A 14815-nucleotide genomic window follows, 5' to 3' on the forward strand; every position below is an offset into this window, starting at 1 on the left:
CGCTCGATTAACTTCTCCACTAGAAACCACAGTCTGCTCCCCAGAGACAGCCTTGATACGAGTGTCTCTTCCTGAAAGAGAAGTGTTAGAACGCACTTCTAAAATGCTCAGTTCCTCTTGTCGAGAGAAGGAAAGAACTCACGTTTTCTGGTGCAGCTTTGCTCACAAGAGCCAGATGATGGATGGCACACGTCTGTACTGCAGTGGATGAAGATCTGACAGGGAAGAAAGAGGCTCAAGTCATAGAATCCACAAGTAGTACATACAACAAATGTTCAAGTAAAGGGGGGCATACGGTTTCGTGCAGAGCAGCCAGTGAGGCTGGATCTACAAATGTGAACATCTTCACAACAAAGCGCTTGTAGTGGGTTGGGAACTGAAGACCAGACGATCCAGTCACTGGAACCAGTGTGGTCAGATAGCGGTCGTCCTGGTAAGGGCATCTGAAGACAAAATAGAAGGTTAGAAAGGGTCTCCCAGCAGACTAACTGGATAAAGATTGGCTGTACACTCACCCATCAATCAGAAGGTCCCAATGGGGGAGACTGAGTGGACTGGGGGTTGAAGTAGTCCAACAACGTCCCAACATCAGGACAATGTTGGGGTCAGTCCTCGCCATAATGTGCACCTCAACATACGCAGGCTCTCGCAGGACTTTTGTGATGGGATAATCAGCATCATTGTAGTAGAACGTGAAGGCCTCATCCCCGGAGGAACAACACTGGGGTTTAACCAGACTCCAGTTTGAAAGGATTTAGGCAGACACAGGACAAGGCCTTACCTTCAGCACAGTCTTTGGTGACACATTGGCCATTGGCCAGTCTGAGCTCCACCCTGAGAGGTCCAGGAGCAGCTAGTGGTGGAGGTGGAGGAACAGAGTTGACCTCCACAACCAAAGCTTCCACGGAAGTTCCCGAATATCTACACTGGAAGAGAAACCCGGACAACAAACAGCAAGCTTGTAGCATTTATCAGAGATTAATGGTCACACCAAGTCATGGATCACCTACTCTAAATGACTGTCCCTTGTGATGGAACCATATGGTCCAATCCCCACTTCATACGATGAGGTCATTCTGTTTTCATACACCACATATCCGCGTTCCTCCTGTGAATAGAAACAATGTCAACATCCAGTCCATCATAAGCGATGCAAAATTAAACTAGTAGCAGCTGCTCACCATCACGCTCGTGCCACATGCGGTCACAGGGAACTGATATATAGCAAAGGAAGGTGTAGACCCCACAGGAGCACAAGGTGGGTCGTTTCCACCCAGTAGATGAACCGAATCCAGACTCAGTCGAGGCAAGGTAACGTCTCGAGACACCACTACCACAAACTGACCATCTCTAATACACTGGACAGTCACTAGAACAAGAGCAGGTTAAATTTAACAGAATAAGATTGTGAACGCTTACCTGCCCTCCCATAGAAACACTGCTGTCCGTTAAAGCAGCAGTTGATAGCTTCACACTCAGCACCACGGATCCCAGGTAGACCACATTGGATCTGCTCAGAATCAGCTACAGCACATTTATCAAGGGACTCTGCTTTCACTACTGGCTTCTGAAACTGCTGTTTAACTGGCTTCTGAATCGGAAACTGCGGCTTAGGTTGTTGTGGAACTGCCTTCTGAAGCGGAAACTGCGGTGTAGGTGGTTGTGGAACAGGCTTTTGGAGCAGAAACTGCTGGTTAGTTAGCTGTTGAACTGGTTTCCGAGGCGGAAACTGCTGGTTAGTTAGCTGTTGAACTGGCCTCTGGAGCTGAAACTGCTGGTCAGTTTGCTGGATCATCAGAGCTTGAGCATCCTGAAGCGATTTACTCCACTGTGGAACAGCATGACAGAAAGCACAGACCACCAAAATCTGAGTCAAACACCAACTTCCAGCCATTGTTCAACAGCTAAACACAAAGTGAAGCTACTGCCCTTTGGTCTTTTCGTTTTCTACAGATTTCAGCTAATTAACGATAGTCCCTCCCTCTTCATTAACAACTGGGTGATTCTCATTGGATCTCAAGATTCGATTCTTAATGAGAAAAACGCTTATAAAAGCAACACAGAGGCTGCGTCCACATCTTCACTGACAACTCTGTCAAGCCTCTTTCATGTGGACGCTAAACATTCTTTCCAAATCTTTATCTTCGTCTGATACAGGCTCAAACATATCAGGTTGGATGCCTAATCTCGCCATCGTTCACGGTGGACAGAAGAGATCCGTGTTGTGAAACAGCCAATCAGAGCAGAGCAATCATTTTCATTTTCATTTCTCAACGATGGATTTGTTTCTTATAAACACACAGCCTTTCCCTTCACAAGACCGTAATCGATGTGAATTACTTGTGGATTATTTTGATATTTATAATAGCTCTTTGGACTTTCGTTCTGTTGCCACCCATTCACTGCAGAGGATTCATTGTGGAGCAAGTGATGTAATTCTACATTTTTCCAAATCTTTTCCCATGATAAACTAAAAACTCTTTAAAAAAGAGAGAGATTTTTATGAATATTCTCTCTTATTTGAGTCGTATCAGGTGCTTTTTTAAATGACATTCTTTGTCTATTGTAGACACACTGTCAAACTTTAATTGTAAAATTGTGAATAAGTGTAGATGAAAATCTCCAGAACCTTATCAAGACTTCCATTGGCTAGTGACATTCCAGAACGTTTTCATTTGTTAATTACAGGTCCAGAGACCTTTGGAGGTGTTAGTGCTGGTTGTGCTTGTGGTGTGTGATCTGAAGAATGCTTTTGGAAGTTTGAGTTCCAGTCAAAGTCCAAAAAGCAAGAAGCATCAATCATATCCAGCTTCCAGAGTGCCTGTTTTTTCTCAAATGCTTGGGAACACTTTGCAGAAGGCCTCTCCGTTTCAGAGTCTCAACTACACTGGATATGCACAAGAGCCTCTTGGTCTAAAGGAGAAGCAGGTGTTGCAGGGTCCAGTGAAGCCTTTGGACTGGAGGTTTCCCATTGTTCCAGAAGTATCGAGTGAGATGGCAGTGGGTTTTCCATTTGAGGCAACCTGTGACCCCCAGTAGTGTAGCTATTCAATGCGGTGAGAACCGGATTCATGTGGAGGTACAGCAGGACTTGTTTAGCAATGTGAACTGATCCAGCCATCTGGTCTGACTCTGGGAGGATGTCCTGTTGTTGGTTTGGTCCCAGGCTCTAAGGTGCTCTTTTTTTGAGAATGAACTGCAGGACTGCAACAGTGTCTTGAGCTGTTAAGTGTTACTAGATTTTATTGAACCCTGCTAAAAATAGGCCCTTGTATCGACGTTCTAGATTCAGGGAACCATCCATGGGACGGTTCTCTTATAGTAGGAAAGACTCTTAATAACTGCTTACTCTGGTAACCAAGTGTTATGGCATGACTTGCTAAGATGCCTTTTGGAATGGGTTCTTTTTTTCGGAGACCCTCCTCATATTTCTCGTTACTGATAACGATTGATCTTAGCGCTTAGAGGCGCCATAGTGTACGTGATTACGTCATCGCATTTTGACAACATTGATTTGTCAGAAGAAACCAATGCTTTCGTTCCTCTGAGCCAAACAGAAATGATTGGTGACGCTTAGTCCCACCCCCGTGTCCAGATTGGTTCAAACTCTCCCATATTAAACCAATAAGTAGTCTTTTGAACTATTACTTAACATAACCTACTGCTTTGGAAAATGACCGAAAACAAAGTGAAAGTAAAGTCTGTCGTGAGTGCATGAATACAAACACACAATAATGCATTTGCATGAGAAAACCGTCCGAAAAAGCACAAAAACACTCAACAGAGTACTTTGAGATAAAACAAATCAAAAACAAGGATGAAACAGTGGTACATATCTGATAAATCACTGGGATTTATGTCTTGGGTTCGCTAGGCGACGTCCCGGTAAAATCGATTCTGACACAGATTACAGTCAACGGATCGATCATTTATATTATGCATACTATGTAAATCATTCTATAATTTATACAGTTCATAAAGATATTTGCACTTTTTTTCTGTTGCACTCTGAATATTTCTCACTCATTTTTATGTAGTTTGTGAATCATTTGCACTGTTTTTGCACTGTATTGTTGAAGAAAATTTGTGCAATTGTTTTTACTATATGCTGCATAGTTTGTGTTTGTTCATACTCCGATTGAAAATATATTTCTCAGAAGAAGAAAAGAAATGCAATTTTTTATTTAAAAGAAAATCTAATTGAATGTTTTATGCCTTCATTTAATAACCAGAAAAATGTAAATACACAACAGAATTTCTGAGGGGAAAAAAAAAACATTTCATAGGGCCCTAAACATGTAATTTGTTAAACTTTTAATAAATTGCTGTGAAAATGTATAAATGTTATGGATTAAATGAATTAGACATGCTTTTTGATGAATACAACTAAATGTAACCATTAAAAAGAAGTTGAGAAAAATTAAAACAGATTTTATAGGGCCCTAAAAAAAGTAAAGTAATAAGTAGTGACGTTACTTTTCAAATGCAGTAACTAGTAAAGTAATCTCATTACAATTTACAGGAGTAACTAGTAACTAATTACATTTTGAGTAACTACCCCAACACTACAGGAGTAACTAGTAACTAATTACATTTTGAGTAACTACCCCAACACTGCTGTGAATGTATACAACCACGTCCCTCTGCGTGTGTTTGTGGACCGCTGTGTGGCCACCCAAGTACCTGATGTGAACGCCCTTCCGAGATATTGGTTCATTGAGAATCATGGGTGTGTTCATGTCACCAGATGCTGCAGAGTTGACTTGTTCTCAAGTTTGCTTGTAACCACTTTGTCCCTGACAACTACTTTTTACACCTTAGATGTCTTGTGGATGCCAAGGTCACAGCTTCCAGCTAGCGCTTCATGCCTCGATCCCAGGAAGACAAAATCCGGTTCCAGCAGGAGGCATTCGTGTTCCAGGGGGGATCCAGTCCTTCTGTATGTATTGAGTGTTGGAGAATGACCTCTCCCATTTGCTTTGGTTTGTGTCCCCTTACCCGTGGTGTCCCTTGCGGATCTTCTTGCAGAGCTTCTGTACCTAGTGACGCGCTTCACAAATCCTGTTCCTTTGACAATGGGTATGTTCATGCCACTTACGAATACATTAAAGGTGCCATGTCTGATTTTTCGTATTGCAGGTGGCTTGCTGCTGATGGGAACAACCAGGTTTGTGGTTCCTGTGACTCAACATGTGGTCCTGATGGTGGAACTGCTGCTTCTCCTTTTGGAGGTAGGAAGGTGCTTTTAAGCTTGGTTTTTGACCCTTCAGGCACTTAACTTTGGTGTCTGCTTTTTCTAGGCCTTCAATGGGAAGGGAAGTCCTCGCTCGGTCCTGTAGTGGTTCAAGAGCACAAGAAGACTTTAGCTGGTCTTCAATAAATGTGGGGGAGCAAACTTATTCTTGTTTCTGTTTTTCTTGTATAGTTTAACCAATTGATTTTTTGCGAGGAAGTGGGTAGTCCTACTGTACCCATTCTCTTGCCAGAAGGAAAGACTCCCTTTTCTCTTTAGGGAAATTAATAAACCTTTTAAAGGGACCTGCTGTGAGCTCCCTTTTTTAGGAGTACTGTAAAGGTGGAATACATTGCCCATGATACTGTAAAGGAAATTCTGTTTATTGGCACTTGTGCCAAAAGAGTTCTGTGTGAACGTCCACTTCCTTGAAGCACTGCAGATTTTGCGTGCATCTTATGCAGTGAACTTAATTTTCCTTCGTGTTGGTAACTTCAAATGAGCAGTTTAATTTCCTCCTTGCATCCCCAAATAGGTTCGCTCAGTTTAATTTGTTTCCTAATGCTCTTTGTTAACATCTCTCATGCTTTTTAAATCCATGTACAATAGAAGCGCACTCCCAGTATTAACACTGGCACAACATTTTCCACCTTCAAATGGGTTATTTATAGGCTTAACATTGTTCAGTTAAGTATTTGGTGTGCCAAACTTGCAGAACCTGTTCTGACATAAGGTTTTTTTTTGTGCAGTAGCAGGTCAGTTAGAATTCTGAAAAATCATTGACGAAATGACACCCAAATAGAACTAATGTTTGGACTCCCAGTGATTTACCTTTTTTGAAAACTGTTGGTTTGTCACTTGTGCAACATCTTGGGTGGTTTTGTTTCAATACTAAAGGGGTACTCCACCCCAAAATGAAAATCGTCATCACTTGTCCCCTAGTCGTTCCGAACCCATAAGAGCTACGTTTATCTTTGGAACACAACATATTTTGGAAGAAAATCAGGAGGCTTGTGATTGGCCCACAGGCTGCCAAGTAAAATGCACTGAAAAGGTCCAGAAAAGAATCCTCGGAGTAGTCTGTGTATGTTCTTCTGTGTCAGCCGCGCCACAAGCATATGTTTTCTACATAAATTTACGCTTTGATTTGAAAGCGAACTGCACGTCCTTGTTGCGGCTAACAATAGCATATTCAGTTTGTGTTCAGCGGGTGTTTTTCAAAATGGCGCTAGGGTGATGTGGGGAGAGACAGGGGAGACCATCTGTTGAATAAAGTCTTTGTTTCATTTGTGTACAAAGTGTTCTCATCGCTTCCTAACGTTACGGTATATCCACTGATGGCAGATGGGTAATTCCGATGGTGCTTTTCATACTTTTCTGGTCTTTGGCAGTATATGGGATATGGTCACAGGCCTCCTGGTTTTCAACCAAAATATATTTAACCCCTTTGCTGTCAAGGATCGACACCGGCCCCAGATTATTGTTTTACTTTCACAGCAAGTTAAATATCACTCTCTCACTTGACCTGGAGAAACTGTGCATCAGTTGAAAGTTTAAAGACTCTAGCTTCAATATTTGACGAATGTTTTGATAAAACATTGTTGCAGTGACCGTCATTTATGTCAGTAGTACAAAATAAATAGGAGTCATTTTTAGAATAGAAACTCACCAAGCATTCATATTCAGTCAAGTCTGCAGTGGTTTGTGTTCTCATAGATTCACTGAAAAGCGTCAAATAGTGAAAGGCTGTGTGAAAGGCTCATTTCGTAAGAACAATAGAATCATGAATGGGGCAGTTTTGCTGGTCCAAACAAGAGATGATCGCATTCCAAGAGTCATAAAACAAGTTTATTAGCCTTCTCTAAAAACACATGACATGGTCTTTGTAGACTTGTGGCTTTAGCGTCATTATGTATCTAAAATCATATCCTACATCATTTAATACACTTAAATAGGTTTTTAATATTTTTACTGACATGTTTAAGCTTACGTATATCTCGATTATAACCGTCTGAGTAATTCTGATTCCTGAACAGTAAACTTTGAGGTGTCAGCTTTGTGAACAGATGTTGATTATGTATCTAGTAAGAAAGACTCTTTTTCTACAGGTTTGGAACGACACAGGGGTAAGTGATTAGGGACACAATTTTCATTTTCGGCAGGAGGATCCCTTTTATAGCATTAATTTGAGTTGAGGTCAATTGACACGGTTTTGTGTTTGCGTCAAAACGGTCAAGAATTGATTACCATTAAAAATTGGTATTTAAAACAAAAGCCGCAAGTAATCCACATAACTGTAGATTGCGAATATTGGGAACCAAACTACTGTTTGGAAGACAAATTAAAAAAGGGGAACCTTGTGCTGCCCCAGGTTAGCAACTGGAGGATGGATAAAGGTATGCACAACCTTACAAGAGGTTGTGAAACCTTGGTTTAATAGTGGGAGAAAAAAAAACTGGGAAGAGGCATGTAATCCCGGATTCTGCCGAACCAAAACAATAGACAAAGAGATACCTTGGGGTTCTGCACGGTTTATTTAAAACACTAGATTTACATGACCAGAGTAACTTCTCCACTAGAAACCACAGTCTGCTCCCCAGAGACAGCCTTGATACGAGTGTCTCTTCCTGAAAGAAGAGTGTTAGAAGTGAGAACGCACTTCTAAAATGCTCAGTTCCTCTTGTCGAGAGAAGGCAAGAACTCACGTTTCCTGGTGCAGCTTTGCTGACAAGAGCCAGATGATGGATGGCACACCTCTGTACTGCAGTGGATGAAGACCTGACAGGGAAGAAAGAGGCTCAAGTCATAGAATCCACAAGTAGTAAATACACAAATGTTCAAGTAAAGGAGGGCATACGGTTTCCTGCAGAGCAGCCAGTCCAGACTCAGTCGAGGCAAGGTAACGTCTCGAGACACCACTACCACAAACTGACCATCTCTAATACACTGGACAGTCACTAGAACAAGAGCAGGTTAAATTTAACAGAATAAGATTGTGAACGCTTACCTGCCCTCCCATAGAAACACTGCTGTCCGTTAAAGCAGCAGTTGATAGCTTCACACTCAGCACCACGGATCCCAGGTAGACCACATTGGATCTGCTCAGAATCAGCTACAGCACATTTATTAAGGGATTCTGCCTTCACTACTGGCTTCTGAAACTGCTGTTTAACTGGCTTCTGAATCGGAAACTGCGGCTTAGGTTGTTGTGGAACTGGCTTCTGAAGCGGAAACTGCGGTGTAGGTGGTTGTGGAACAGGCTTTTGGAGCAGAAACTGCTGGTTAGTTAGCTGTTGAACTGGTTTCCGAGGCGGAAACTGCTGGTTAGTTAGCTGTTGAACTGGTTTCTGAGGTGGAAACTGCTGGTTAGTTAGCAGTTGAACTGGCTTCTGGAGCTGAAACTGCTGGTCAGTTTGCTGGATCATCAGAGCTTGAGCATCCTGAAGCGATTTACTCCACTGTGGAACAGCATGACAGAAAGCACAGACCACCAAAATCTGAGTCAAACACCAACTTCCAGCCATTGTTCAACAGCTAAACACAAAGTGAAGCTACTGCCCTTTGGTCTTTTCGTTTTCTACAGATTTCAGCTAATTAACGATAGTCCCTCCCTCTTCATTAACAACTGGGTGATTCTCATTGGATCTCAAGATTCGATTCTTAATGAGAAAAACGCTTATAAAAGCAACACAGAGTCCACATCTTCACTGACAACTCTGTCAAGCCTCTTTCATGTGGACGCTAAACATTCTTTCCAAATCTTTATCTTCGTCTGATACAGGCTCAAACATATCAGGTTGGATGCCTAATCTCGCCATCGTTCACGGTGGACAGAAGAGATCCGTGTTGTGAAACAGCCAATCAGAGCAGAGCAATCATTTTCATTTTAATTTCTCAACGATGGATTTGTTTCTTATAAACACACAGCCTTTCCCTTCACAAGACCGTAATCGATGTGAATTACTTGTGGATTATTTTGATATTTATAATAGCTCTTTGGACTTTCGTTCTGTTGCCACCCATTCACTGCAGAGGATTCATTGTGGAGCAAGTGATGTAATTCTACATTTTTCCAAATCTTTTCCCATGATAAACTAAAAACTCTTTAAAAAAGAGAGAGATTTTTATGAATATTCTCTCTTATTTGAGTCGTATCAGGCGCTTTTTTAAATGACATTCTTTGTCTATTGTAGACACACTGTCAAACTTTAATTGTAAAATTGTGAATAAGTGTAGATGAAAATCTCAGAACCTTATCAAGACTTCCATTGGCTAGTGACATTCCAGAATGTTTTCATTTGTTAATTACAGGTCCAGAGACCTTTGGAGGTGTTAGTGCTGGTTGTGCTTGTGGTGTGTGATCTGAAGAATGCTTTTGGAAGTTTGAGTTCCAGTCAAAGTCCAAAAAGCAAGAAGCATCAATCATATCCAGCTTCCAGAGTGCCTGTTTTTTCTCAAATGCTTGGGAACACTTTGCAGAAGGCCTCTCCGTTTCAGAGTCTCAACTACACTGGATATGCACAAGAGCCTCTTGGTCTAAAGGAGAAGCAGGTGTTGCAGGGTCCAGTGAAGCCTTTGGACTGGAGGTTTCCCATTGTTCCAGAAGTATCGAGTGAGATGGCAGTGGGTTTCCATTTGAGGCAACCTGTGACCCCCAGTAGTGTAGCTATTCAATGCGGTGAGAACCGGATTCATGTGGAGGTACAGCAGGACTTGTTTAGCAATGGTGAACTGATCCAGCCATCTGGTCTGACTCTGGGAGGATGTCCTGTTGTTGGTTTGGTCCCAGGCTCTAAGGTGCTCTTCTTTTGAGAATGAACTGCAGGACTGCAACAGTGTCTTGAGCTGTTAAGTGTTACTAGATTTATTGAACCCTGCTAAAAATAGGCCCTTGTTTTGGTATTGACGTTCTAGATTCAGGGAACCATCCATGGGACGGTTCTCTTATAGTAGGAAAGACTCTTAATAACTGCTTACTCTGGTAACCAAGTGTTATGGCATGACTTGCTAAGATGCCTTTTGGAATGGGTTCTTTTTTTCGAAGAACCCTCCTCATATTTCTCGTTAACGATAACGATTGATCTTAGCGCTTAGAGGCGCCATAGCAGTGTTGAGTACTCGAGACTCGGACTCGGTCTCGAGACCGTATTTTAATGGTCTCGGTCTTGTCATGGACTCGTGTGCATTTTGACTCGGTATTGACTCGGACTCGAACATATTAGGAATCGGACTTATGCCCGAGGCCACTCGAGTCCCAATCAAAATATTTCATGATTATTACTGTATGTTAATGTTTATTTAAATTGATGTATGATTGACACATCCAATGACTGGTGATTTTCTTTTGACGTGAGACGTTAGGCCAGCGACACACTGGATGCGTGGTGCAAGCGCCTCAGCTGCGTGGCGTGTCTGTTTTTAATTCGGCTCCCATGTTAACCGGTTAGATCTTGCAGACTGTCTGCGTGAGACGCGCGTAAAACCTGTGAATGCTAGAAATAGAACCGACGCCTATTTTTCACGCGACACGCATGCATGTTGGAAGTGTTTCCAGGCAAAATATACTAGGAAAATATGTTTATATGTCATTTTGTACACAAATACATATTAATTCATGACATTTTGATATTTGAAAGTCTATAGGTTGACATAAATTCAGATATAAATGTAATTTTAAAAATAAATTTAATAATGTTCGATTTTCAAATATTGCACCTGTCAAACATACTCTATTTTGCCGTCAATCCTGTTGATGGTGTCTTATCAGTAGGTGTGTAAAAAAATAAAAAAATAAATTTCATATTGTTGTCATGAAGACAACAGCCTGGTTTTTTGGCGGCCTCCCTCTATGTCACCTACAGCCGCAGCAGCGCGCCAAGCGCCACGTGCAGGCACGCTTCTGGTGTGTAAAGACACAGAAAACGCGAAGCAGCCACCACGCTTCTAGCATGCAGCAGAGACGCCACGCAGCCAGTGTGTCACCGGCCTTAAGTTACCCTCCTGCCATCCGCCTGTAGTGATCCCGCTTTCCAGAAAGCCACATTGCTACATTATTTCTCTCAACTGTGTTATTTTTACAAAGTAGGACAAAATGGTCACAGAAAAAAAACAAATATTGTTTAGTTAAATTATATAATGAATACAGACACAGACTGACTGTCTCAACACTAAACATCTCCCCCTCAAAAACAATGTCTGACAGAATGCATTGAACTTATATGGCATTTGATCCAGCTTTCTTCCCCTGGCACATACACACTTTTGGATGAAATTTTCCTGGACAGTCACTCGGCTCTTGTGTGTATGCCCTCCGTAACAAAAAAAAATAGTGTGTATTTTACCCTGCATTAAAACACACCATCCAGGGAAATTAGCATTAGATTATCCGTTGCTGTTACAGAAAGTGATAAAATGGTAACTGTTGTCAGTCCCCGCTTCCTCTGCGGCAGTAGAGAGAGTTTTTAGTCGGGGTGGATTGATCATGAGACCACATCGTGCTTGGTTGGGTAGCTGGATGATCTCCTCACTTATTTTTTTGAAAAGTAATTATGCTATATATTTTCATCTCTAATCTTCACAACATCTAAAGTGCACATAATCCAATACATTGTAAGGATATTAGCAGTCATTAGCTAAGCTTCAAGGTTAAAAGTTATGTAAAAGCTGTTACAGTTGAACATTTACAGGTATAGTGGTACAGTAATGTTACTTGTACTAGAAGTGTTATGTAGAATTACAATATAGAGTCGTACAGTAATATTATGTGTACTAGAAAGGTTATATGGATGTGTATAGTGGTACAACGATGTTATGTGAAAATGAGCACTTAATATTGACAAGTAACACTTCATAATACTAATAAAATTACCTTTACACCACATACTATGTGGCCCTTTTAACCTTTATTGTTTCCACCAAACATTTGACATACTCTTGAAGATTTCTTTAGGTCTTGTCTCAGACCCAATCTCTCTGGTCTCGGTCTTGACTCGGACTCGACCCTTTCTGAACTCGGTCTTGACTCGGACTTGACCCTTTCTGAACTCGGTCTTGACTCGGACTCGACCCTCTCTGGACTCGATCTGGACTCGGACTCGAATGAGCTGGTCTCGACTACAACACTGAGTAATATTATGTGTACTAGAAAGGTTATATGGATGTGTATAGTGGTACAACGATGTTATGTGAAAATGAGCACTTAATATTGACAAGTAACACTTCATAATACTAATAAAATTACCTTTACACCACATACTATGTGGCCCTTTTAACCTTTATTGTTTCCACCAAACATTTGACATACTCTTGAAGATTTCTTTAGGTCTTGTCTCAGACCCAATCTCTCTGGTCTCGGTCTTGACTCGGACTCGACCCTTTCTGAACTCAGTCTTGACTCGGACTTGACCCTTTCTGAACTCGGTCTTGACTCGGACTCGACCCTCTCTGGACTCAATCTGGACTCGGACTCAAATGAGCTGGTCTCGACTACAACACTGCGCCATAGTGTACGTGATTACGTCATCGCATTTTGACAACATTGATTTGTCAGAAGAAACCAATGCTTTCGTTCCTCTGAGCCAAACAGAAATGATTGGTGACGCTTAGTCCCACCCCCGTGTCCAGATTGGTTCAAACTCTCCCATATTAAACCAATAAGTAGTCTTTTGAACTATTACTTAACATAACCTACTGCTTTGGAAAATGACCGAAAACAAAGTGAAAGTAAAGTCTGTCGTGAGTGCATGAATACAAACACACAATAATGCATTTGCATGAGAAAACCGTCCGAAAAAGCACAAAAACACTCAACAGAGTACTTTGAGATAAAACAAATCAAAAACAAGGATGAAACAGTGGTACATATCTGATAAATCACTGGGATTTATGTCTTGGGTTCGCTAGGCGACGTCCCGGTAAAATCGATTCTGACACAGATTACAGTCAACGGATCGATCATTTATATTATGCATACTATGTAAATCATTCTATAATTTATACAGTTCATAAAGATATTTGCACTTTTTTTCTGTTGCACTCTGAATATTTCTCACTCATTTTTATGTAGTTTGTGAATCATTTGCACTGTTTTTGCACTGTATTGTTGAAGAAAATTTGTGCAATTGTTTTTACTATATGCTGCATAGTTTGTGTTTGTTCATACTCCGATTGAAAATATATTTCTCAGAAGAAGAAAAGAAATGCAATTTTTTATTTAAAAGAAAATCTAATTGAATGTTTTATGCCTTCATTTAATAACCAGAAAAATGTAAATACACAACAGAATTTCTGAGGGGAAAAAAAAAAACATTTCATAGGGCCCTAAACATGTAATTTGTTAAACTTTTAATAAATTGCTGTGAAAATGTATAAATGTTATGGATTAAATGAATTAGACATGCTTTTTGATGAATACAACTAAATGTAACCATTAAAAAGAAGTTGAGAAAAATTAAAACAGATTTTATAGGGCCCTAAAAAAAGTAAAGTAATAAGTAGTGACGTTACTTTTCAAATGCAGTAACTAGTAAAGTAATCTCATTACAATTTACAGGAGTAACTAGTAACTAATTACATTTTGAGTAACTACCCCAACACTACAGGAGTAACTAGTAACTAATTACATTTTGAGTAACTACCCCAACACTGCTGTGAATGTATACAACCACGTCCCTCTGCGTGTGTTTGTGGACCGCTGTGTGGCCACCCAAGTACCTGATGTGAACGCCCTTCCGAGATATTGGTTCATTGAGAATCATGGGTGTGTTCATGTCACCAGATGCTGCAGAGTTGACTTGTTCTCAAGTTTGCTTGTAACCACTTTGTCCCTGACAACTACTTTTTACACCTTAGATGTCTTGTGGATGCCAAGGTCACAGCTTCCAGCTAGCGCTTCATGCCTCGATCCCAGGAAGACAAAATCCGGTTCCAGCAGGAGGCATTCGTGTTCCAGGGGGGATCCAGTCCTTCTGTATGTATTGAGTGTTGGAGAATGACCTCTCCCATTTGCTTTGGTTTGTGTCCCCTTACCCGTGGTGTCCCATGCAGATCTTCTTGCAGAGCTTCTGTACCTAGTGACGCGCTTCACAAATCCTGTTCCTTTGACAATGGGTATGTTCATGCCACTTACAAATACATTAAAGGTGCCATGTCTGATTTTTCGTATTGCAGGTGGCTTGCTGCTGATGGGAACAACCAGGTTTGTGGTTCCTGTGACTCAACATGTGGTCCTGATGGTGGAACTGCTGCTTCTCCTTTTGGAGGTAGGAAGGTGCTTTTAAGCTTGGTTTTTGACCCTTCAGGCACTTAACTTTGGTGTCTGCTTTTTCTAGGCCTTCAATGGGAAGGGAAGTCCTCGCTCGGTCCTGTAGTGGTTCAAGAGCACAAGAAGACTTTAGCTGGTCTTCAATAAATGTGGGGGAGCAAACTTATTCTTGTTTCTGTTTTTCTTGTATAGTTTAACCAATTGATTTTTTGCGAGGAAGTGGGTAGTCCTACTGTACCCATTCTCTTGCCAGAAGGAAAGACTCCCTTTTCTCTTTAGGGAAATTAATAAACCTTTTAAAGGGACCTGCTGTGAGCTCC

General features: G+C 41.2%; 2 protein-coding genes across 2 annotated transcripts; both read right to left on the reverse strand.

Moving 5' to 3' along the window:
- Positions 1-6: 6 nt before the first annotated feature.
- On the reverse strand, positions 7-1909 carry LOC113091208 (zona pellucida sperm-binding protein 4-like; the record flags this gene model as incomplete). Its single annotated transcript, XM_026256637.1, has 8 exons — positions 1420-1909; positions 1182-1369; positions 1011-1108; positions 784-939; positions 516-710; positions 296-443; positions 143-215; positions 7-71 (listed from the first exon to the last, which is right to left on the reverse strand). Coding segments are annotated over exons 1-8 (1398 nt in total), but the record flags the coding sequence as incomplete, so codon positions are not given.
- A 5696-nt stretch (positions 1910-7605) lies between these two features.
- Positions 7606-8772, reverse strand: LOC113091207 (uncharacterized). Its single transcript, XM_026256635.1, has 5 exons — positions 8241-8772; positions 8091-8190; positions 7939-8011; positions 7748-7860; positions 7606-7612 (listed from the first exon to the last, which is right to left on the reverse strand). The coding sequence occupies exons 1-5, from the start codon at positions 8755-8757 to the stop codon at positions 7606-7608; spliced, it is 810 nt and encodes a 269-aa protein (XP_026112420.1). The 5' UTR covers positions 8758-8772.
- Between the last annotated feature and the right edge of the window lie 6043 nt (positions 8773-14815).

Source organism: Carassius auratus, unplaced genomic scaffold (genome assembly GCF_003368295.1).
Source record: "Carassius auratus strain Wakin unplaced genomic scaffold, ASM336829v1 scaf_tig00214136, whole genome shotgun sequence".
NCBI classification, from domain to species: domain Eukaryota; kingdom Metazoa; phylum Chordata; class Actinopteri; order Cypriniformes; family Cyprinidae; genus Carassius; species Carassius auratus.

Excerpts from the sequence above, each read along its gene's own strand:
- LOC113091207 (XM_026256635.1), bottom strand. The coding sequence starts at position 8,757 with ATGGCTGGAAGTTGGTGTTTGACTCAGATTTTGGTGGTCTGTGCTTTC. Across the intron at positions 8,191-8,240 it reads GTGTTTCTATGGGAGGGCAG|TGACTGTCCAGTGTATTAGA; the intron begins GTAAGCGTTCAC and ends CTCTTGTTCTAG. Across the intron at positions 7,861-7,938 it reads GCAAAGCTGCACCAGGAAAC|GAAGAGACACTCGTATCAAG; the intron begins GTGAGTTCTTGC and ends CTCTTCTTTCAG.